The 25,598-nt window shown below is 41.7% G+C and overlaps 1 protein-coding gene across 1 annotated transcript in view; it reads left to right on the top strand.

The window, feature by feature from the left end:
- tafa5l (TAFA chemokine like family member 5, like) overlaps nucleotides 1-19,828 on the top strand; it is a gene marked incomplete at both ends in the record, with an annotated part of 36,389 nt that extends 16,561 nt beyond the window's left edge. Inside the window, 2 exons of the mRNA XM_079167496.1 lie at nucleotides 7,360-7,487; nucleotides 19,805-19,828. Coding sequence (XP_079023622.1) covers nucleotides 7,360-7,487; nucleotides 19,805-19,828 — 152 coding nt within the window. The remainder of the gene's footprint in view (nucleotides 1-7,359; nucleotides 7,488-19,804) is intronic.
- Nucleotides 19,829-25,598: the final 5,770 nt, after the last annotated feature.

The following is a 25,598-nucleotide window of genomic DNA, read 5'->3' as shown; positions in this document are numbered from 1 at the left end:
TTTGCAATTTCAATACATTTCCTTTTCGCAGATAATATCAAGTTATGTCCTTTCAGTCCTACAGACCAAAAAAATAATAAAATAAAATCTGTGAAAAATTGGGTAATGCACCAATATCTAGACGCATAAAAAGAGAAATCACGTCTCAGCAGTGTCTGGCTGCCAGAGAAAGTGGAAATCCTGCACACCATTTCTGTCAATTCACAGGATTCTAGTTGCATAACTCTTGATTTGAAAAGAGGTCGATGCATATAACCGCAGTGTCCCCGCTTCACTTCCAGTTTATTGAATGCTGTTGCCCTCTCTCACTCCCCACGACTGTATTTACACTCTCAACATCCAATAAAGGCAAAATAGTCTAAACAAACAGGTACAAAAAAACAAACAAAAAGATGAGATGGAGAGTCGCTGAGGCGACGATCCGTCAGAGCTTTTGGCAGGTTAATACGTAAGGTTCTTAGGGTGGAAAAGACACAGAAAAAGCTCACTTATCTTGGAAAGTCAAGTTGTTGGCAAGAATAATAAAGCTTCTCTAAAGTTATGATTCACAGGTGAAACTTCTGCACAGTGCATCTTTATTTGCAGCAGTGCGATAAAGGCTATAATGATGTCAGATGTTTGTTTTGGGGATGTGAAACCAGTGAGAGATGCTATAACTGTAACGTTGCTAAATAGCCCCCAAGTGCAGAAAAGTAGAAACAAAGACACAAACAAGGGGCTTCTTATGGAGTAAGCATGAATAAATAACTAAACTTTCAGCAGATATTAGGCAACCAAATGTATACTAAATAAAGAACATTCTTTTTTAAGATTTCTTTTGGTGGTTTTGCTTTTTTTGACAGAGTAGATACGGGGGAGAGAGAGTAATTAAATGCAACAAAAATCCCAATGACCCGGGATGCTGCAGCTACAAGGCATGGCCTATAACCACTTGACTACCAAAGAGTCCTTAAACACAACCCTAAACACGAAAGGACTGACAGCAAGTCTCAGCAACCAGGATCTGCATCAATAAGATATATAGAGTGATGACAGGTGAGGCAATATGCTGATAAGATAAGATAACTTATTGGCCGTCCCGCCTAATGATGGAAGAAGTACTCAGATCTTGTACTTAGAGGTAAAGTAGTAATACCACAATGTAGTAATACTGTACTCAGTAAAAATATTGTAGAATACTCAAAATATTACTAAAGTATTCATCATGCAGAATGTCCCCTTTTCAGAATGATGTATATTATATGATCATATTATTAGGTTATAATGATGATTCATGTGTTCTTCACTTGGTTACCAGTTACTTTCCAGACAGCTCCAGAATCAGCACCATGGACAGCGGTCAACCTGATTTATTCACTCAATTCACAGACTTCAGATGTGCCCGAGTTCAAAACTACATACTCTGACTGGGTCTAAGCATGTAGTTTGTTTACGCTGGAAAAGTCACACAATTATTAGTCCAGATTGTACCTTGGCAATTATGTGCAAAAGTCACCGTTTGGTTGATGTCATTCAGCAAACTTCTTAGATTATGATTAAACCTTTATTGAGCCATTCCATTGCGACGCAACCTTTACCAAAGGACTCCTGGCCAAGACAACAGCAATACAGAGTTTCAAACGACATACACCTAAATCACATAAAACAAACATAGCCTACAGTGTCAACTGCAGAATCATATGCCGAGGAAGACAGACAGGAGGAAACAGATCCAGCTGAGGAAGAAATGACAAACTCCAAACCCTTCACTACATTTTGAAATGCTCTTATTGGGATCCGCCAGTCTAGCTGCAAATCTGTCTGCAAGCGGTTCCAGCCTATCATTTAAAAAAGTACATTAATGTCTTATGTACCAACTTCAAACTACTATGAAGTTTGTAGTCTAAACTTTATAGTATTAGTACTGTGATGTACGAGTGGCCGGTAATGGATCTGCCTGTTTGTGAGTCTGTTTACTCCTTCGTCAAGTGTATTATCTCAGGTGCCGCAGCCTGGATTTGAAATGAAAACCCCACATCTTAAATTCCACATCTTAACACAGTTTTCAAACATTTCCGCTGCCAGTTATAATGATTGGCATGTTGGTGGTGGGGGGGGATTACAAGTCATAACTGAAACTTTGATAAACATTCTCTCCTACCCTGCCGGTTTGACTGACGTGGAATCTAGCGCACAGCGATTCTGTCATTACAAACGCACGCCTTTTTACTAAATATAGAGTCACTTTACTATACGTCACATTGGAATTTGCACCATTTACAATCCCACCCTAGTAGCAAGGAACAGAGGCTCGCGTGTGTGATCATAAGCTTTGTTTTCTGTGAGCAGAATGGTGCAAGTGTCACTTCTCACACTGCTGCACTGATGTTCGACCGTGTTTGCAGTTTGACCTTTCAGAGTGTAGCCAGACAACTTTCTGCAGTGAGTGAAAATTGGAGAAACTCATCTGCACAATTATCATCACCAGCAAAAAGCTTGACGATTTAAATCTCTTTGCTGTTGCCTGTAATGAGCGGAAACTAAAATCAAAGGCTTCCGTATGATGTAGCCTTTTGGGACGACAGTCTGCAGCTTGTGGCTTTAAGGAGACAATTGGACAAATATTTTTTATCTCCCTTGTCATCCTGCTGGCATTCGCACTTCCATAATGACATACCGACAAGCTTACCTAAGCCCCGCAGCGAATAAAGTTTGATGTATATGACTTACCCAAGAATTGAACGCCTGATTGGCCCAGATGGCGGCTGCATCTCTTCTGCAGCATGACGTGTTTACTCGTGTTATTCCTCATTTGTTTTAATTCAGTGAGCGGTTTCTCACTCTGCAACAACTTCTTTTTCTTAGTCATTTTCAGCACATTAAAAAGACAGCCTTTTTTTTTTTGCCCTCTTTTTTTTTGTGCGTCTGTGTGTCACTGTTTAGTTTAGTCTGCACACTGTGCACAGGAGGATTATGTGCGTTCTCTTGCTTGTCTCCCAGCTCTCTCTCTCTAATCTGCTCCCCGACTCTCTCCCCCGCTCCGCGGCCCGTTGTTGCCATGCCACCACATCGCACTGTATCGTATGAAGCTTGATGGCCACCGTGATAAGAGTCTGCAGGCTGCGGGGAGAGGGTTTATGTGGCGGCTGCAAGCTTCTGCTTTCACACTTTCACACAATGATTATTGGCACTAAATGAGCCAAAAGGTGATGTTGAAAGGAGATTAAATAAGAGGAAAGCTTTCTTCAGATTTACAACGCAGACACACAGTTGAGAAGATTTGTTGTGCTGTTTGTTGACCTCAGCTGCAGAGAGAAGCAGACTGTTGTTTGAAAGACGATTATATTAGAGACTTTTAAGAAAAAGAAAAAGCATATTTTCCCTCCATGTTAACACATTGTCTTGATAAATTCAATATAATATTCATTTCACAGCACTTATTCTGCACAGCAACACCTTCGTGTCATACCCACTAATTTGTGTGAGTTTCCCTTCTCTAACATAGATAGTGTCTGTTCACTAATTATATGCAATGCTTTTTTTTTGCGATCTCTGTGAAGCTACCGTCAGTGTCAACACTTCCTGCCTAGATGTGTACACAGAGTTTAGTCTCATTGGCAGTAGCTTTACAGCTATTACCCAAAAAATATTGAAAGAAGTGATTTCCAGCCCCGAAACGTTGCAACAACAACAACAAAATCAATATATCTGGCAGTGAATGTGTTTGTAATGTTTTCCACAGAGCAACATTTGGACAGGACAATTAGAATGAAATATTTCTTTAGATTTTCATCCTTACTGACAATAAAATCAGTCCTACATTTAGATCGTTAACACGCCAGACGGGCTAACTTCCTGGTTAGATGACATCTTGTTTCACAAATGCATACAAATAAAAATAAAAAAAGCTAAACCATTTTCAAAACAAGCCCCAACAAGAATACAACAGAAACTCAGTAATTCAGCAGCTTGCTCAACATAATACACAGTTTGGGATGAAGTATTGAGTCATTCGTTGCTCGGCTGCTGGCTGGGTTTAAAATGTATTTAATTTTGGAGTTGTCATAATTAGAACTGAAAGACCATCAGGCCTCTGGTAGCAGGTTGCGCTGCGTCGAGGACAGAGGGCTGAAAATCTGGCCGCTACAAATTGATCCATTATTGAAGCTTAATTAACATCAGCCAGAAAGCCTGTTGAAACCTGTGACAATGTTTCCGGTGCCCAGCTAAGCTAGTTAGCTAATCTTGTTGGATGCTTGGCAAAAGAAGCCTCGGAATTATTATTAAATCACCAGAGGGGACACACAATTTATTGTTTGGTGGCATGCTCCACTTCACAGTGTGTTGTCTTTTCAATGCAATGAACATACTCTTCATGTCTTTCATACGTCTTCGCAACTGTCTCTTTTTTTGTATCTCATCTAAATGCATTTTGCATGAGCTGCCTGTGGCTTGTGTAAAAATGTGATGTTTTTTTTTTTACTTCTGCAGAGGCAGAATTACATCACACTAACAGTGCGTCTGGCCTAGGCCTCACTGTTGTGCCTCACTGCCCTGCTCTGAGTCTCGTCTGGCAGTGCTGTGTTGTGCTGTGCAGGGAAGGGCTTGGCACTGTGCACGGGGGGGACAGATGGTCTTACGTGTGATCTAGTTGGAGGTCCAGAAACCGTAGCCCAGCAGGGACCCTGGCAGCTGACGGTCATGGCCCGACGTCCACGGTCCCTGGGTGGGACTCCGACAGTGGCCGCAACAGGACGGGGCCACCCAGGTGTCAAACCAGACTCTCTCTCTCTCTCTCTCTCTCGCTCTCGCTCTCTCTCTCTCTCTCTCTCTCTCTCTCTCTCTCTCGCTCTCTCTCTCTCTCGCTCTCTCTCTCTCTCTCTCGCTCTCGCTCTCTCTCTCTCTCTTCCAACCACCACAGCCAGCTGGTTCACCTCTGCTGCTGCACGCTGCCACCTTCTCAAACAGGCCCTGAAATCATATCCAAACAGACACCTATCACAATAAAAGCAGAATGAGTCTCAGCCGTTTGCATAATAGCAGCATGTAATAGATACTGTTAGATGGAAAAATAGCAGCAGACAGATATTTTTCAGGCAGCTTCAGCTCCGAGGCTTAAAGTCTGCTCGGGATACCGTTGATGTGCGTGTGGGTGGTTGTACCATATAATCTTTTTAAATGCTCCCACAGTTGCGCGTGCCAGCATATTGGACAGATAGGTTTGATGGAAAGAGACAGGCCGAAAGCTAAACTGCAGCGTTGCCGTTTTGTAGCTGCTTGTGTTTTTTCGTGACGCCGCTGTTGATGAAGTTGTCCACGGCGACACACTAATCCCAACCAACGCTGTAATGGAACACTCCGCGGTTTACAGCATGGGGGAAATTCATCAAGTCATCATAGATCAAGTCAGACTGTCATGGATGGCATTGAAAAAGTAACAAGGGCGAGCTACTGAGGGCCTGGATACTGTGGAGCTGAAAAAAGCATTTATTTTAGCCAGCCTCTCGCTGGCTGGGCTGATGCACTCCACGGTTAGTCAGCACTCCCGCCACTTTGCCAGCTCAGCTTTTTATTCCGTGCCCCTGGAAATTGAGTTTTGCTGGCCCTGTAATGTACTCAAAACTACATCTGCAACTGACTGATAAATCTACGCTTTGTTGCGCCTGACGGATGGCTGTGAAAATGAAAATTTTGCCACAGCATGTTGCTGTGTCAAGAGGAAGGTCACTTTAGATTTTCTTCCCTGCTCGCCAAGGAACCTCTGCTCAGGGTGAAGCCGAATCGACCATTTTGTCTCTGTTTTTTAATATTTATATCAGCTTGTTGGGTGCAATGAGATGACAGGTTTCTGGATTGTTTTGTTCCACTGCTGCCTGACTGCATTCTGAGGGCAGAAACACGGCTTCTCCTCCAATGTGTCAACAATATCTATTATTTGCTGAGAGGCTTTATATCTACTGAGCGGTAATTGTGTGTGTGTGTGTGTGTGTGTGTGTATGTGTGTGTGTGTGCATGCAGTTACATACATAAGGGGTGGCTTAATAAATACCACAAGATGACAGATCTTTATTGCGGAGCAGCAGTCGGGGTATGACACTCCAAAGAGCAATTTCAGACTGTTAACAAGGCCTGGACCACGAATACCTCACAGCAAAATGTCACAAGGCCTCCCTATCCGCACCTCCTCCTCCTCCTCCCTCAGCTCTCCAGTGGACATTCAACGAATTGTGGTTCGTCTCTTTCAACTGTGTTACTTCGTTCCACAATGTGCTGCCCCTGGGGGGGGGGGGGGGGGGACCGTGGGGTGGAGGCAGGAGCGGCGGCCTCGGCCAGGTCCGCAGAGAGCCGATAACCTTTCGGTGTTGCTTTAGCACGCTGTGTAAAGAACAATCAGAGCTTATCAGCATCGACTACAGGCGAATGCTAATTCAATGTCATGCAGAAGGACTGCAGAGGGAGAAGGAGAGCATCGCTGGCTCTCACTCTCACAGACCGATGTCTGCAGCAGACAAATAACTTTTAAGGAGACCGAAAGCCTGTGATCCACCTCTCGAATCTGCACATTGAAATGTTCCTGCTATGCTTTAATAATTTGTGCATATGAATTAGCAGAAAATAAGATACGACAGGTGACTTGTGTAAGGGATATCATATACAGTATAACATCTTCACACAACATCAAAACAAAACTAATTTCTCCCTGCAGATATTGTTCTTTTTTTAATGTACAACATCTTATAGTGTTATTGTGATATTTTCAAAGGGCATCCCGATTTATCACAGGAAACTTTAATCACACCACATTGTTGTGCGTAACACGATATATTTACTTTTTAAAAATGTAGAATGCAAATAGGAATGACAACGTTAAAACACAATGGAAAATGGAACATTTCATAACATCATTGCTGCATTGTCCATTGAGTGCAAGTTTCAGAACCATTTGCTTACCGTCACTTCAGGAAAAGAAATCCAACAATGTTGTGCTTTGAAGTGGTACAATTATTTTCAACACTAGAACCCTTTACCAAGAATTACCGAAAGAAAAAAGCTTTCAGGAGGAATATTAAGTCTAACAAAATGTCAAAAGGAGGACACAATCTGACTGTGCAGCTGCAGTGAAAGCTAGCATTAACAGGAGGGTAATTTATGGGCCGCCAGCTGGTCTGTAAAGGTTACTACCACAGGCGATTCAGACGTGGTGGTTCAACAAAATCCTAATTAAAATATGACAGGCTTGTAGACACATCAACATATGAAGATGCTTTCCTGTCTGGTGACCATAAAACAGAAAATGTTGACAATCTGAAGTCTCTCTCTGTGGGTGTGCGAGTGTAACGTGCCTCTTTCCCCTTTGCCCCTTGTCTTTCACCCTCTCAGCGCGAATCGTGCGGAGTCGTCAGTGGTGCGAGATGGCTCCCTGCCTGGAGGGGGAGGTCTGCAGCTACCTGTTCAACCGATCCGGCTGGACCTGCACCAGGGGCAGCGGTCGCATCAAGACCGTCACGGTAATTTACAAGACATGAAATGAATATACGCCATGTGCACTTAACAGCATCACGCCGCCATTTTTCAGTGTGGGCAAGGCAAGCTGGTAGTGATACGTGAGGCCAGCTCCCAGGTTTTAAAGATTGCATCAATAGTGTGTAGAAAACGGATGCTAAACTGCTTTCTGTGGCTTGAAATCACTATTTATAATTCACAATTGAATTGGGGGACGTGCAATTGGAAGAAATCAGTGAAGCCAAACTTCTGGGTACCACTTCTTTAAAGTAATATTGCAAAGACAACAAACAGAGGCACAAACTACTAAAAAGTGTTCTGAACATGGTTGTTTCATCATTGTCTGTAACCCACTTCTAACTTTGCTCTGTTGTTTGCGCTGCACCAATATATAAAAGAAGATGGATAAAAGATGCTAGCTTAGCTCTGCACTGATACCTCGGTAGTATTGAAAGAATGCATACCAAACCTCCACTCAAAACCAAACTTATCTTAGTGTTCTGCATTTTACCAGGAATTCTTTTTTACCAGGTAAACGTGAATTCCTCTCAGACCATCTTAAATACACCAGTATCTTACTAGGAATACTCACCATGTCAGGATCTCCTCCCATAAATAAATCAGTTGAAACTATTCTGTGCACTTGCTCAAACAAGAGATCAGACATTTTAGGTGTCGGTGTGAGAAAAATCATTTTAGCCGACAACAGTCCATGACCTCTCCCTGACTTTGCGAGGGATTTAAATGAACACAAAACATGTTACATTTTTAAAGCCTCCAATATGGTGTCATCTGGTCCTCTGTAGGCTCCTCTCACAGTGCAACATGCATCCAATGCCTCAGAGCTGCCAATGCCGCAGTGCTGACTGAGGCTTTGCTCTGTGATCAACTCTCATCTGATTCAGGATGCACAAAGCCAGCAAGCGTTAGCAATCTGAGCGAGGGTTCAGTTGATCTTTTACTTTTTCGTGCCATTAGAAAGGAAGAATCAATATGAATGTTTGAAAGCCATGAGTAAGGGGAAAAAAAACAAAAAAAAACAAGAGATGACAGGATGGATAGAGAGCAGGAGAGACTGCTGTCCTCCTCGTCAGGTACACGAGGACGAAGGTCAACCTGTGACTGGATCTCTTGATTTCCACTCTTGCTTTCTTTCATCACTTGCTGTGTCTTTATCTCTCTCGCTCCTCCGCCTCCTCCGTCCAGCAGCCCTGGGCAGCTGCGTCACATTTCATGCACGCATTCCCATCGTGCTGTAATCTACCCTGACAGCACACTTAGGTTAGTGTTTTGCTTTTATACATACATTTATAAAAAAAATAAGAAATGCTGATTTTCGTGTTCCACAGCATATTCTCAATAAGCTGTTGCCGAGGAGATTTTTTACCGCAGAAGTTAATCACAAGTGATGCTGCTGCTGCTGCTGCTGCTGCTGTTTCTGTGTGCTTTGTTTGGTTTTGGAGGGGACAGGGATAAGGGAGGCTTTGGCAGCAGAAGAGAGGATGTATCCAGAGGTATTTGTTGTGAGACCTAAAATGGGAGGAAAGCGCATCCTGGAAGATAAATGAAAATGAGAAATCTATAAGGAGGATTGATCAGGCTGGAGAGAAGAGAGGGAGGGGGGGATGAGGGGCAGGCTGCCGCTCGGCCACTGGCCAAGCTCTGTCTGGCCACATCTCTGTGCGAGTACCTTGGGTGTGGAGAGCGAGTTCTAATTGTGAGAGCACCTGTCTTCACATCGTAATCCCATTGCATAGCAGCACTCAGTGTGACAACGTGGGTTTCTGAAAGCTGATAATGGCTGCACTCATTATCCGTGCTGTGGTGCGGAGGCTTGACGTAGGTGGAGCCACTGAAATAAAGTGACAAATGTACCCGACGATGGCCAAATCATGCATCCAATACATATATCATGCTGCTAATATCAGTTAAACATATATGGGGATGGGGTTCGATAGCGTCTTATCGAATCTAAATCCAGTATAGCATTCCCCGACCGAATCTATTTAAGTTCAGCTTTCAACAATTGTAAGGTAATCAAAGTTCAAAAATTGACTTAAAGATCCAATTTAGATTTGTATTCTGAGTGCTGAGAGAGCCACTTCAGTTCTGTGTGGCAGCCTAATTACTGCTCACAACCTGTAGCTACAACCTGACATTGAGATAAGCAGCAGAGGACGTGAAATGTTGATTAAGTGGTTCTGACACATTGAAAAGATTGACGTCACCCACTGGTGTTAACATCTTATTTTCACAAGCTCTGTGACGTTCCAACACATTCTCCTTCTCATTTCGTCAAACACAGCAGCTTGGTCAGTGGCCCTCCGCTTCAAACTACGACTCTCTACAATCCCATCTAGCATCAAGTCAATTTACAGCCGTTACGTGCATACACTGTCTTTTCAAAATAAACTTCAGAGTTTAAACAACTTGGTTAGGTTTCGGGCAACATCATAGTTTGAGTTAGAATAAGTATGTTTGCTATGTAGTAGCTATGTAGCAACGTAAGTCTAGTAAATGAATGTAACTTAAAATACATCAACGTTATAGACACTGGTTTTCTGGGTCCAATGTATTTTTACCCATCCATCCCCACCTGCTTCATTGCTATACAGATTGTATTGCTCTTTATACTACGTCACCTGACCACTGACCAAGTCGCCGTTTTTGATGACTTGGTAGTAGAGTGGGCTGGAAGTTCATATGTTTAAATCATTGAAATGATACACTACCGTTCAAAAGTTTGGGGTCACTTAGAAATGTCCTTATTTCTCAAAGAAAAGCACCGTTTCTTTCAATGAAGATAACATTACATTAATCAGAAATACACTCTATACATTGTTAATGTGGTTAATGACTATTCTAGGTGGAAATGTCTGGTTTTTAATGAAATATCTACATAGGAGTATCTGGAACATCACATTTGTGGGTTGGATTATACTCTCAACATGGCCAGAAAAAGAGAACTTTCATGTGAAACTCGCCAGTCTATTCTTGTTCTTAGAAATGAAGCTATTCCATGCGAGAAATTGCGAAGAAACTGAAAATTGACACGAAATTGTCTGGGTGACCCCAAACTTTTGAACGGTAGTGTATATATGAAAGTTTACCCGGGAAAATGATGGAATAGACAGCAAGCCAACAGCAGTTTTGATCAAATTGACAATTTTCATTCAATGTTAACTGTGTGTAACCAGTTATGAGCAAAGACATAAATATGTATCTTCCTCTGGGAAACCATCTCTGTTGTCATCCGTAATTTTCCAGATAGCATGTTTTTGATTTTGTGATTGTTTTTGCATCAGTTTCCACAGTATCTTGACTCCTACTGTAGGTTGGAGTTGTTCAACCAGCCTATGCCGCTTCAATATTGAGTGAGTCCTCTGGTGTCACTATCAGTACGAATGGAGAAGTGAGATATTAAAATCTAAAAGGCAGGCTGCCATGAGATTTAGTGAGCACACTTCTTCTCCTCAGATGTAAAACTCTTTGCATTTCGAAGACTCTATGAGCCACCCTCAGGCCCCAAAAAATTTTGCACACCAGGAATCTTGCAATAAGATCTTCATGATTTTGATAAAGCACAGTCATGCTCTCAATGGGATAAAAACCTTCTGATTTAAACAGCTATGTGGCCTTTCTTCGAGTGCCCCTACGTGGAAAACTTAACATTTGAAGATCAACCTGCTGCAAGAAAATTTTCGAAGTTGTTTAGTTTATCCAACACAATTAATCTTGATTAATATTAGCAGCCAATTGCAGATGCAGTGTGCCAAAATGTATGACTTTTAACCTTTAAATGCTAACTGCTCCATCTGCTGGATATTAGCACTCTGTTTAACTTTCACAGGCTCTTAAAGCCTTCAAGGGAAAAAATCATGAATATGAACTTTGAATTAATATGTCAATGAATTAGGCCTTCGCCTTTCTGCTCACTGTGGTCAAGAAAGGTCCTCTAGTAAAAAAATAATCAAAATTCAATGTTTTTACAAAAATGGTGGCTGTCAAGCTATTTATTAAATCCTTAAACACTTCAAAACTGTGAAAAGTTCTAATCATCAAAGATGTCCATTGTTTTAATCTAGGTGGATTGTGTTAAATGGTTCAATAGAACAGTTTAAAGGAAATGACCTCTGAAACACCATGAAACAAAGAAATCAATTATGTGGAAGACGGATCCGTTTAAAGGCTTTACATATGTAACACTAACCAATTCTGCAATAAATAGGAATAAATTATGATAATAAATGTCTCAATAGAAACGTCAACCTGATATATTGATGAAGTAACACACCAGACTAACTGCAGGACACGCACTGTAGACCCCTGCACCTGCACCTGCACCTGCAGCCCTTTTTATACGTAGCCCCCCTTAGCCTCCGCTCGGCAGCCCGCCCTCCTGTGTGTGCAGCTCACGGTGGCACTGCCAGGTCACACTCTCCAGCCTAACCTGCTAATGGAGTTTGCATATGCAGCACGCTCTCCACTGCCAGCTAGCCATTAATATGAATCACTCTCTGGAGGCACCCCCAAACAAGCTGGCAATTTGTCTTCACTAGTGAGCCGCTGAAAGGTCTACATATGATATTCTCCGAGGTGGAAAGCGCAATTCGAGCAGGGTGGGGCGGGGTGCTATCAGGTTGGTTTCATATACTTGACGGGGTGTGGAGGGGAGGGGGGATTTGAATAGTTAGGTTACACAAGAGCACAGTTGGTTGTCTCTGTGTGAATGCATGGAATTGTCCGTCAGGTGGAATAATGACAAGAAAGACAGCTTGAATTCAGGACAATTAAATGTTTTCCATCCTTTTCAGGCGAGCGAGAGCATTGTGAGCACTTGCTCCCTTGCTTGGTGAGAGCGCTTGTCAAGAGCACTACTACTGAGCCCTATTATCCGCCTTTGCTAATCAAGTGATGGGCTCAAATTGAAAGTACTCATTGAAATGCTTCTTCAGCGCAGAGCAGGACCAGATTATTCTCCAAAATATTATGTTCTTGGCTTCAAACGTGACAACACAGCTTGAATTATGAAATGCAAGCTCTTGAAACCCTGATTTGATCATATTCAGACTGCGGTTTTCACGTGTCCTCCGTCGCTCTGGCAATGCTCGACAGTGGCTGGGAAAAAGAAAAATCTTCCTACACACCCACACAACAAATGCCACTTGCTCAGCTAGTGTGTGGCCTGGAGAGAAACAGAACAGTTGCAGCTGGGCATTGTTTTTGCCAAACGAAGGAGAGTTTCAAAATGAACGGCACAAACACACACACACACACACAGCAAACCCCAGTAGGTCAGAGACGCTTGCATCATGTTTTTTAAGCATTTTTTCCTTTTTTTCTGCGCTGGTGGCCCTCCTCCAGCTATGTGCTCTTTGTTCCAGCGACAGCCACGGCGAAAAGCTAGTGAAGTGTGTATAGTCCTGACAGTGCTGCTGGAAACCTGAAGACATTATAACCAGTTAGCTCTGGTAGCTCTTCTGAAAGGGAAAAAAAAAAAGAAGCCAAAGGTGTTCCTCATGAGGAACAGAGAAACGGGAAACAGGTGTTTGAGTGGAGAATGTTACATAATGTGACGCAGACGAGCAAAACAAAGTGAAAAACTGGATTCATTTCACTCACATCAATACAAATGTTCCTGTCCAGCTATGAAGGAGTTATGAAATCATCACCTCTTATGAAAGAGGTGAGAAAGTTCCACAGGGTCGTTATGTAACACTTGCCAGCACCTCGGTTATAAAGGCTTCAATGTGTACGACAAACAGCCACGCAGCCAAGTGATGTGTCGCCATGGTCACTGCTGTGCTGGCAACCCATCTGACCAGAGACAGACTTCTAATGAGCTCGCTTCTCAAAGGCAACGCAGCGCACCCGCAGGCTCTGTCAGCAACTGTTTGTGTGCGGCTCGTTGGAATGAATTGTTGATTAGCTGAGGTTGAGGTTGGAGAGTGGAGATGACAGATTTCCGGTTGGCTTGGTGTCATCAGTGTAAACGATGGGAAATAATAATTGTTGTCCTTGTGTTGTCCAAGTAAGAGCAAACGGAAAGCAGTAAGGTTTAAAAATGTCCCAGCGTGTCATCTATCTCTAGCTAAATCTAATGTTCAGGTGACCTCATTTCACTTTTCCTCCAACTGCCATTACATTTTCTTACCAAAATGTCCTTGAAATAATGGCATTTACTTTATTCTAGTGAGTTATTTCAAACTTCACATCAAACAGGTGGAAATACTGCACAATTCTCCACAATAAATCCCATTAAAGGAGACCCACAACGGCTTCATCCTACTGATAAGTATCGTCAGTAAAGGCCACATTTTGACATCAAATTCTGTTGTCCAAACACTATTTAAATCATGTCACTGAGCCACACGGCTGCACTAAGTGACAAGTTACTTCATTGCCATGAACACACACAATATAATTAATATTGAGTCAATCCCACATGAAGGATTTTGGGACTTCTTTTTACTGCGGCTACATGCTTGAATTCCTGCTTTTTCCTACATGTTGCGTTCGTGCTGCTGATGTAACACAAGCAGTCTAGACAGAACACAGCATTAGTTGACCAGAAACAGAGGTTCCTTTACTCTACTTGTGTATTATCTTAAGAGATGCTCTCTCCCAGTTTTAAACCCCTAATCTGATTCAAACAGCACTTGAAACAACCTGTGAGCACTGTTGGCTCTGTGCTAATGAAAAGCAATAATCCTGTAGTCGGTACTGAATAAAGTGTTTTCAGAAGCGAAGCAAGTTCAGCTGGAAAGCCTGAATGCTGCCACATTCCTTTATTAGTGAATGTGATTTCATTATTACCTTCCACCAGATCTACCTGTATCTAAACAACTCACCCCTCTGACATTATTTTTTTTCTTCTATGTGACTTAATTCCAATCTTTAATTTCAGTATATATTGTAACTTAGTGCTGCTATACAGGTGTTGTATTTGTCACAGAGCTGCTGCCTTCTGAACCTCTTGTAAACAGAGTTGTATCCTCAGTGTGATGCCATGTTTAGATAAAGGAAGAGCAGAAAAATGAAATACCTTTCATTCGACGATGTAGCTCTGTGACCAGCAGCATTTATCAGGACTAAATAAAAGGCATAATCAGAGAGGTAGAGTAGGTTGCTTCTTGAACAGTAACTCCTTCCTCTGAAGGACACATTCAGTAGAAATGGGCCCTGAGTAAAAGGATGTGTTATCAGTGGTCTTGTTTCCAACACAGTGGGAATAAGAAATGTTTGCATCTTCCAAATGAATTGGAGAAATCAGGCCAGAGCATTTTAAAATATTAGATATGCATGCTGTATCCTTCAATGCACTGCTGACTTTCGGTCTCATTTGCTGTTGGAAATGATTCAATTCTGAGCACCAGCAAGTAAATTCTAACAGTCGTGCACAAACAATATAATCTATTTTAGCAGTGTTGGGTTGAAAGAAGCTTTTTGCAGCAGTAGCTGCCAAGAGAGATGCAAATCTGAGACTAGTAGTTTTTAATTAATTCTTAATCGAATGGCTTTACCACCGTGCGTTCTTTGATACATGCATCAGACAAAAGAAAAAGCAAGTCCAGCGTTTATGTTTTGTGTCTTACTGGCTCACCTCCAGGCTTTCACTCACATTGCTGTTCGTGAACTGATGGTGCTCCTGTCATATTCTATCTGACAGCCTCCCTCTGGATCCTCGGGGATAACATATTGTAGCCAAGCCGCTTTGCCTTCGGATGTACATTTATAAAATGACTGACGCTCAGACAACACACATGCACCGGAGTACACAGAGGTTACGCTCGATAAGCAAATATAGTCTTTATTTCAGTTTCATTAAAGGGGTCCCCTATTTATCAAGCGGCGGAGACAAATGTACTCCCTTGGTTTCAGCTCATCTGTTTGTCGGATGCTGTGGCACGATCATCAGTCTTGTGGAGATAGCTTGTGGACTGATGCAGAAAATATATTGAAATAGGTTGGATTGATAGAAATGTTCTGAAAACCTTCCCCTTCCCCTTTTTTTTCTATTTGTGTTATCATAGGTGTTATGGAACATATATACTGCAGAAAGCTTCATGATTACATTTACGGTATCTAATGTTTCCTCTGGCGTTCATTCACAGGGCATGAAAAAACAACACTATTTCTTTTCTTTTTTTTTCTTTCCTCTTGTGCTTCCATCATCTTTGAAAAGAGTTATTTTTTTCTGCTTGCCTCCGCCGGGCGCATGTTCCCCCCCCACCCCCCTGCCTGCCCCCCCTCCCACCTCCCCTGCCCACCCCCCCTGCCCACCTCCTCTTTGTCAGAGACCCAGTGAACATGGTCCCTTCTGCTGTCACTTTCAGCACACTTTACCCCGCTCCCCTGTTTGAAGTTCTGTCATCGCCAGGCTTTGAACTGCCATGTGAGTTTTACTCTGCACAATGCTTGTCTCCAGAGCTTCGTCTGGTGTGAAATTGTCAGAGCCATAGGCCACATTTCAACACGGGGTTTTTGTACCCTGTGTAATGCAGAGGGCCTAGCGATGGACTGGACATTTTCAAGCATGGCCCAAAACATCCTGTTTCATTGTTTAGCGCTGCTACCTTTGGCGCAGCCAGCCGCCATCATTTTTTGTACCGTTTAAGATTCCTGAAAAACATGAAAAACACGTTTCCAGTGATATTAAGCAAAATATCATTTTGAGATTTGTGTTGAATTTCTTTAATTTAATGCTACTATATACTTGCACTAGATCAAATTTCACGTATGACATTATGTTCTCTTATCTCCACAATATTTATTAAACAGCTATAGTTACCTGTTACTTTACAGGTTTCATCAACGAAACATATGATCAACTTATAAGATTTGATGCATTATTATAGATTGTACCCCTTAGGAGTGTACAAATATTTGAAATAACCTTCACCAGCTACAATATAAAAATTTGGTTCACATGCGTCTGTAGTAGTTATTCTATAATATCATAAATAAAATAATTCAGAAAGCAGATATTCTGCATAATGACCATTTGTACTTTGGATGCTACATTTTGCTTTTACTTAAATGGCCGTATCAGTGGTTTTGTTTGTTTTAGCCTTTTTACTACAAATCACATTCACTTAATATCGCAGCTAAACATGTTGAAAAGCCTACTGCTGAGTTTTACAAATGTGAGTGTTTTTTCCTTCTTTCATTCCAGGTGTCCTTTGCGTTCCATCGATTTCTGTTGGTATGAAAATCAATACACAGGCTCTTGACACTTGCTTTATTTGTGTTATCAATCACAATAAACATCAAGTATGCATTTAAAAAAAATAACATTAATGTTTCAAGGTAGTTCACTGCTTACTTTTCAAATTGATCTGCACACATCGCGCAACGGTAATGTAACATTTGCTAGAAAAATGTACACTTGATGTTCAATGCAATAATCTCACACACCTCGAGCCAGTTTCAAGAGCCTGCTTATTGATTTTCATATTGTTTATCAATGAGTGTAAACCAGTGTCGGTCTGGAACAAACTGCACATGATTTATTGTTAAAGTAAAATATTTGTAGTATTATTTTTCTATCGCCAATGAATCTAAATGTCTACGTGTAATGTGAACTCTTTTGGTTTACAGCCCTGCAAATTCTGCTCTCATCAATCTCATTTCAAGCAGCAGACAGCTGTTTTCAGCACACTGCCTGGCAAAAAACTGCACACACACAAAGTTAGCAACTAGCTGGTGAATGTAGTGGCTTATTTAGCAGCTAGATATTTCCCTCAAGGTTCGGTAGAGACAGAAACCGAGCTTAAAGGAGAGTGAATAGAGTGAATATTGGACTTACATTCACCAGGTGGCCAGAAACACAACTCTAAATGAAGGCTAATGTTGTTCCGTGTCTACTATTTTATATGTGTACAAAAGTAAATTGTTAATCACAACTTTAATAGGTTATATAACATGTCAGTGTTGTCTTGACAACTACCCCGTAGAGTAAAAGAAAATCAATGAATGCAGCTTTTTAGTGCCGAAACCTTCAAAAACTTCTACTTTTACCTCAGTAATGGATTTGAATAAACAGGAAATACGTTGTTTTTGTTCCTCTGAGATAGCTCTGGGTCTGCTGCACTGATGCTTTTGTGCATCAGCCTCGTACCTGGGCATGAGGCATCCACTCAGGGTCTTTAGTTTTGGCTGTAGCTGTGCTTGTTAGTCTAATAACACCAGTGGCTGGTAATGACTGCAGCCTCTATGAGTCTCCAGCTGATAAAACCAACAAAACACTGTGCAGGAGTCCACTTATTAGGAGAGACCCCGGGGAAGGTTTTTAGTTGCTGCAGTGATGGCCTGCCTCCATAATGGCTGGGTGGGCCGCTGGTGAGAATTTTGTGGCTTGAAGTGCCACCAAATATGTCGCCTCTGCTTTGTGTCGCCCTGAGCACTGGGCAAACATGCTGTCTGCCGTATACCTGCAGTGTCTCTCTCTCCCGGCTCCAAAGATGTCTGTGAGCCATAGTGCTACCTCGGCTGAGGATTTCTATTTGTGTAATGTGAGGCATACTGTATCTTAAAAATACCTTGATCCTAAAATATGCTGTATTGATGATAAGGAAAGAAGTTAATTGAATCCTATGATATATTTGCCAATCTCCGCTGGCACTCACTCAGAGATCCGGGCATGTGCACTTCATTTGAACTGTGAAACTTTATCACATATGCACAGTGCTCGATGTTTACATGTGGCGATGAAACAGGGGCACCCCAAGCTCTGAGATGAGGTCCAAATGTTTCAATTTCACTGCGACATAAGCAATTAGCGAAGCTCTTGTTAGTGTGCTCCCCGCTTTCTCCCGCTCTCTCCTTATCCAGGAATCTCCCTCATCCCTCGTGCCAGCGGGAGATGAATTTGTCTTCGATGTCCTTGGATTTCTGTCTTGTAAACACCATAGGCGGTGAGCACTGTTTACCGGTGTGCATGGCAGGCAAACAGCCGGCTCCGTCTCCTGCATAGCTCGTCCCGTGGGGCCAAACTCACCTTGTTACCCTTTTAATTAGTAGGACCCAGTTAATTGTGCCGGCCGCTTCTGCCACCTCAGCGCTCTGCTCCGACTTCAAGAATCCCACCAATCGATAGCTTAAGAGTCCGACTGAGACAAGGAGTCGGGGGAGGAGGATGGGGGATCCTATTGAGGGAGCAGCTCAGGTGCATTCATGATGGTTTTTGGAGAGAAATCAAACAACGTACTATTTTCTTTGGTGGAACCTTTGGGGCGGGTGTATCAATATCTATTCTCCCTCTTTTTTTTCGTGTCCATTTGAAGGGATAACAAGGTCTTTGGGTTTCTCATGCGCAGTCCCTCTCGCCCAGTTTCTCCTCTCCCACGTTTCCACTCCCTCTAAAATGAATGTAATCAAAAAGCAACGGGTTTGCTCGGCAGATTCTATTGTGCCCTTATAAGCTTTTATCCCTTCCAACCGCCTGCCTGCCCCCACCGTGCTCATTTCTTTTCTTGTTTTGATTTAAAGATGCAGTGGAAGTACTTAGCATTTAGATGACATGCTGCTGGAGAGGTGTGATGGATCAGCGCCTCTTCAGAGTACTGAATTTCTTTGACAGCGCCGGGCCCGGTCGGACAGACAGAGCGACAGAGCGCAGGACGACGGGCCGGGGGTGGGCAGCTGAATACCAAGTCCACCTCGCTGCTACAGATAGCCTGGCACAGCCGAGGGGAGAGCAGCAGCGGCTGCTGCTGGGAATGCCAATGCGCTGCCCAGACAGGCGTCTCGCCTTGGCTCCTCTGATTGGCTAAACAGACCATTAGCTTCGTGATTATGATTAGCCGAGTCATTATCTATACAAAAGTGGCTCATTCACCAATATCAAGAAGGCAAGGGAGCTGTTTTCTTCCTCCGGTCAAGGGGAAAACGGCATGTTTTCATGTGCTCTGCTAAAGATGAATGTGGGAGGCAAGAAGTGGTTGTTCACAGAGAAACAAAGTGGAGCACTGTTTATCACCATACCCTACAGCAAATGTGATAAAAATGTTCTATCTGTGTGATGCCATTGATGGGAGAAAGGAAAGGTCTCTCGGTCGTTAACGCTGATGATGAGGTGGCCATTACTCGCTCGTATTTTCTGGTCGAGGAGAGAAACGGCGTCCTCAGAGGTCATAAAAACTGGGGGAGAACAAAATAACCTTCAGCTTCCATCGTCTCGCCTTAGATATAATTGGAAGACACGCCATCTGTGCTTTTAAATGGACATATGCTGCTCTGCGTCCGAGGCAAATTTGCTGGGGGAAAGTTGATTAAAACCTTAGTGAAAGCTGGCCTCTGACCTTCTACTTTTCTTTTCCAGCCTTTGCCCAAGGAACCGTCGTAGGATGCAGAGAAAACAGCAAGTATGTGAGTTTTTTTATGATGTGCTTCATTGTCATTTGCATACTGAGTGTATAACCCTGCTTCAGTTAACTTCGACATATAAGCAACCAAAGACATTTTGATTGTTCTGCCCTGTAGAAGGCAGAAATAATAACTCCTAAGGGAAACAGCAGAAACCTCGCCTTAATTCCAAGTTGTTTAAGAGTTCAGTGTAGCTCAGACCTGGAATGAATCAGCCATTAGTGTGTATTCGTCATGTACTTTTCAGTACTGCTCTCACCACTGAGTGAAAATAAAGATCATTCAGGACTTGGAGAAGACACAATGGAATCCCTCATTTCTCAGTATGCATTCACTTTGATGGCGAGACAGAAAAGGGAAATCAAAGGGGGTTACGGGAAGTTTTGGAATGGAAACTAAAAAGCCCCACTGTGGATACATCAAAGGGAGAGGCTACTTCCCCTGTCCAGGCTCTCGTTTAGGACAAAGGTAGAAAACCAATATGATTGAGAGGATGTTCTTGACAAAAGAAATAAGCAAAGAAAAAAGCTACATTTGAGAAAAATCCCTTTCGAAATGCCACGGTGACAGATTCCTGCCGTATTCCATATCAAGCAGGAGTCAGGAGCAGGCTAGCCTTGGTTAACGTCACTTCCACAAACATTCTTCTTTTCTCTAAAAAAAAAACAAGAAAATCAAAAGATTAAAACTAAATTCCCCTCTCAAGAACATTGACTGAGTATCTGTGAAGCTTTTATATTCTGTAAAAAAAAGAGGCATTTGGAATCTGCATGCTTTATGTCTCCTAGCCAATATTCTAAGATTGATATCCCCTCTTCCACCGAGAAAACAAAATGAATCACGCACAATTACCAAGGACAGGGAGAAAAGGGGAATTGGGGGCGTCATAAATATTTATTTGCCAGCCCTGGGAATTTGTGCAATTCTGTGTGGATTTGCCAACTCATATTTAAGTGTCTGAATGATTTATATGGCCGGTCTTGGGTGTCACAATTGTCCACTGTCACCGTGAATCATTTATGTATTAACATTTATGGATTTATCCATATAACATATTCATGGCAGAGTTCTATTATCATTCAAATGGCTTTCTTGATCAAATGATTGGCTAAATGAAGTCATTAGCTCCAGAATTTCATTGGAGGTGAAACATATTCCACATGGAAAGGAATATATTAGCACATACACTCATGGACCAATCCCTTTAAAGAATCATTCACACAATTTGATTTGATAAAGCTCAAATAAAGACCCGTTCAGACATGGAATACGTCAAATGACTGTTTTTATATATCTTATTTAATGTTTTTTTGTCAGACATGTTTCCGTTATGGAAATTATTCATTGTTATTATTAATTATATCAATTATATCAATAATCATTCAGACCCCTGTTTTATAATGTCTAACAGTGCACAAGCAGAGAATGACAAAACCTTAATTTGGAGCTCTCATTTCATTTTTAATTGGTTTAGATGTTGTATGTGAAGAGTTTTGCTGAAACTGTCTCAGATGAAAATTTAAAATATAGGGAGGGGGCGCTGGTCTGATTATTACTGTGTTGTTGTTTTTTTTTTTTCTTGTCCTGCACCGTGAGGGTAAAAAAAAGAATAATATTAATATCCTCGACAGCTTAAAACTGTGTCATTCTGCATTTTGGGATTCATTAAACTGAATTTATTTTTGATTAAAAAAAAACAAATGACAAAGCGCTTTTTTGCAGGAATGTGACACTAAACAGTTGCATAAGTAGGCAATCAATGCCATTGTCTCCCAAAATGAGTCCTGAAATCCCCCCAAAAGTCAAGGCACTCTTGTGTAAATAAATATTTTTCTTTATGTATAAGAAATCATAATGAAGTGTGTTTGTATTAGCTTTCTCAAAGAAAGGCCAAACATGTATTCTCTGTGCATATTTAACGTTGTTTTGTGTTGCGGTAGCCTTTAGCTTAAATGCTGTGGTGTTCAGTTTGGAGTTGTCTTACGTAAAATGTTGCGGAAATGTTAACTGTTTGACCTGGTAAGACTACCATTGTGACTTTTGAAACGGCCGTGTCTCGTGATTTTGAACTATCTTCTTTCTCCGTTCCTCCGCAGGTTCATTGTCATCCATGCTACAAAAGGAACTGAGACCAATCTCTACACCAGAACATTGTGTCCATTCACCAACGAGATTCCCAAACTTAAGACCATACTAAAATAAATAAATAGTGATAATCCGGAGTTTCTCCAATCCCCGCAGTGAAAGAGTCTCGGCAGACACTTCTGAGAACTCTGAGAAGTCTCAAGTGAGCAGCATGGTACTCCATCGGCATTGAATCTTCAACGCAGCCAAATTCGTGGACACATCACAGAACTAAAATCCCTGTGAGGAACATTTATCAACGGGGCAGTGGAATATTCAGTGAAGTACACCTTTTTATTTTTGTCCTTGTTATCCAACATCGAGTCAGCAGGGGACAGCTCCTTGAAGCTTTTTCGTACCTTTGTGGCTTGATTTAGACTTGTCAGAAGGTCTTTCAGAAGTCGATCCCGTTCATCTTCTTTACTATCCCTGCTATGAAGCCGTCCGGGGTTATATTCCAGCCAAGTTCCTTTAATGGCAGCTTACTGCTGAAGAGTAATGACTCTGCAGAGGTTGAGCCAGGCCGTATTGTCCATTGGATTCTTTCTCTCATTTGGCTGATGGGTGAAACTTTACACCTCTGCATTTAAATACACACGGGACGGAAGGTTGTGAGAAAGCATGAAAGTCTCTTGGAATGTCGCAGAAGAGACGACAGAGATGAGTTGACTCAATGACTGAAGGTCACGATGGTGAAATGTGGACATTTTGAGCGTCTTAGCTTATAACTTATGTTTTTTTAATGTGGTGCCAACATAGACTAGAAGAGTAGTTTCTGTCAATGAACCTCACACATCTTGTACACACCACCGGGAGCATTTAGCCGATGTGGAACCCTGGCTCATGTTAATGGTCTGTTTGTTTGTGCGCACGTGATTTTGCATCTCTCCACGTGGGAATGTGTGTGTGTGTGTGTACGCTTGTGCGCGAGTGTGCGTGCACATCCAGAGATACACTGTGAAATAAGTCATATCCAATGCATCATTCATACTCTTGTATATTTTTGGGACACGCCCAGACCAGAGCTCACCATCTGGCAAGAGAAGCATTTGCGATTTTACAGATGTTGGATATCATTTTAATCTTCACGGGTGAATCCTGGGATTGACTTTTCTTTTCTTTTGTGTCTTTTATTTAGTACATAGAGATATTTATATTGGGGGGGGCGGGGGGGGGCTGGGGACAGATCTACAGTGTGTCGCATAAGTTAAATTCTGTAATTAAAATCAATTCATGCGTGATTAAATGTATTCAGAATCCTTGTCTAAATTGACTATATTTTGATATGAAATGTTTTGGCTAGCTGGACGTGCTATTTGCTGATTTCAGATGCTTGATATATTTGAAATGATGTATATATACATATATATATATTCAATTAATGTATTTTATGTTCTGTGGGTCTCATTTCAAGCGGAGGTAAAGCAAAGGAGAAGCACAAGAAGGCATTCTTCTGAGAGAAGTACAAGAGGTGGACAAATTAACAAGAACACCAGCAAGATATTACAAAAACACAATGAAAATAAAACACAATTTAAATACATGTATATTAATATATGTATTAAGGTACGGTCAACCCGCAGTCTCAAAAAATAGCCTTCACATAGCAAGTGTTTGTTGCAGGGCAATTACAATATATTTGCACAGGTGTTCCTGTTAATGTGTCTACATCCTGTTTTGTTTTTTTCATTTCTTTGTACTAAAAGATCCTGTACATCTCCATCTTAATGTATGCATTTGAGGATATAAAGAGAGCGTCCGCTCCCGGGAGCTGCGGAGTGTGTATTTGGTGTTTGTGTGTGAGTGTTTTCCAGGTCAACAGTGGTCTGTGAGTGAGAAAATACCAATTTCCACCTGATCCTATACCTTTGATTTCATGCTGCCTTTATTTATCACTTCTTTGGTTTGTGCTCACCGTGAATAAATTGTCCCTTTGAGTGACTGTCAACACAGGAACTGCTGCTGCTGCAGTTGCACGCAACAGGGCAGACGCAGAGTAGATTTAAATTTTAGCAAAATCTAAGAAAGGAACAGATATCCGGACATCTACTTGCAAAGTTGTCGAAAAAATGTCAACACCTGACAGTGAGTGGCAATTTATACCGGCGTATATAATCAAATATATAATCTAAGTTCTGGCAGTCCTAGCACAGAGCCGCTGACTCTCTGGTGTACGAGGGACTATCTAGGGCCCCAAGCTGAGGGAGTGCCCTTAAATTGTCAGGGCTGTGAATGCCTTTTATGGTCTATATGTAAATATTTTATACTTTTATTTCACGCGGCCCTTGTTTTGAAAGAGGCTTTGGTTGATAACTACAGTACTACAAGTCAATTATTTCCTTAACGGGGACACAGCAACAGTATCTGAGACAAACTGGAACAATAAAAAAAGAACAAAGTGTTCTTCAGGAGACTTAAATTAAACTGGGTAACACTTTCTATGAAGCCCATGATGTATTTGAATGTAGGCTTCTGCATAATGGTTTATAACAGCAGCATATTACATTGTGAAAGTTGCCACCAATGCCTCATGTGAGGGAGAATCCACAATGTGGTGTGCGGTTATTGAAGAATAACACACAAAGTGCGGGTATCGGAATATAACGCACAGTGTGCAGTTTTTCACAACTGCATGATGCCTCATGATCTTTCCCACTTATATCAAGGCCGCTTATTCCAGAAATATACAGTAAATATTTTAGTATTTATTCTGGGGGACAATGAGCTCTTTTAGGGAAAAACTTTAAATCACCAACATTTAGTTTTTTGGTTACCCTTGGAATCCCCTAGCAGTAAACATCATTTTACTACTTAAAAAAAAGTAGGAGAAGCCAGCTGTTGTGACCACTGAAACCAGCAGCCCTCCAGCTATTAGTAATTATTTAGAAAAGTGATGAGGGTGCTATGTCAGACCTTAAAAAATGTGTTGTAATGATTTTGATATTGGACATAATCTAGTTGCTCATAATTGCTCGACTCAATTTGCATGACAAGTTGTATGTACATGGTGATGCTTTCTGTAATGTTTTATTTTACAGGTATGGAAGTGCCTGTTAAAATAGCATTCAGTGTTCATTTAGAAAACTTTAAATAATTAATATTAATAGCTAAGAAAGCACAACGTTGAGTCTTTTACTCAGAGCATAGCAGGTCAGGTGACATTGTATAAAAAATGCAATTAGTCTACATGGAAGCATACAGGGAGTAAAGTTTCCAACAATAGATAACTGATGACTGCATTCTTACTTTGGTTTTGAATTAATTTGCTTTAAAAGGTATCCCTCTTGAAGCCAACAACTGGTGATAAACTGTCTCCCTGCATCTAGTCCAAAGTTACAGTTCTTTCCAGGAGACTTTAAAGAAATCATCAGGAAATGATGGGCCCATAAAATAAAGCATTACTGTGCTGTCTATGGATATTATTGATGGAGAGTGTTCTTCTACTTGCCACAATGTTTGTTCGAGATAATAGAAATAGGTAATATTTGTTGTGTGACAGGTGAAAATGTAATACTCCAGCATGCAGCGTCATCAAAAATATCTTGTGCTCCAGTTGGTTGTAGACAATCGAAGACTTGCGGTTGCTGCCGAGCCAGTATTCCCACTCAACTCCCACTCAGTTAGAG

Source organism: Pholis gunnellus (genome assembly GCF_910591455.1).
Source record: "Pholis gunnellus genome assembly, chromosome: 2".
Lineage (NCBI taxonomy): Eukaryota > Metazoa > Chordata > Actinopteri > Perciformes > Pholidae > Pholis > Pholis gunnellus.
This window is presented reverse-complemented; position numbering and strand designations above follow the sequence as displayed.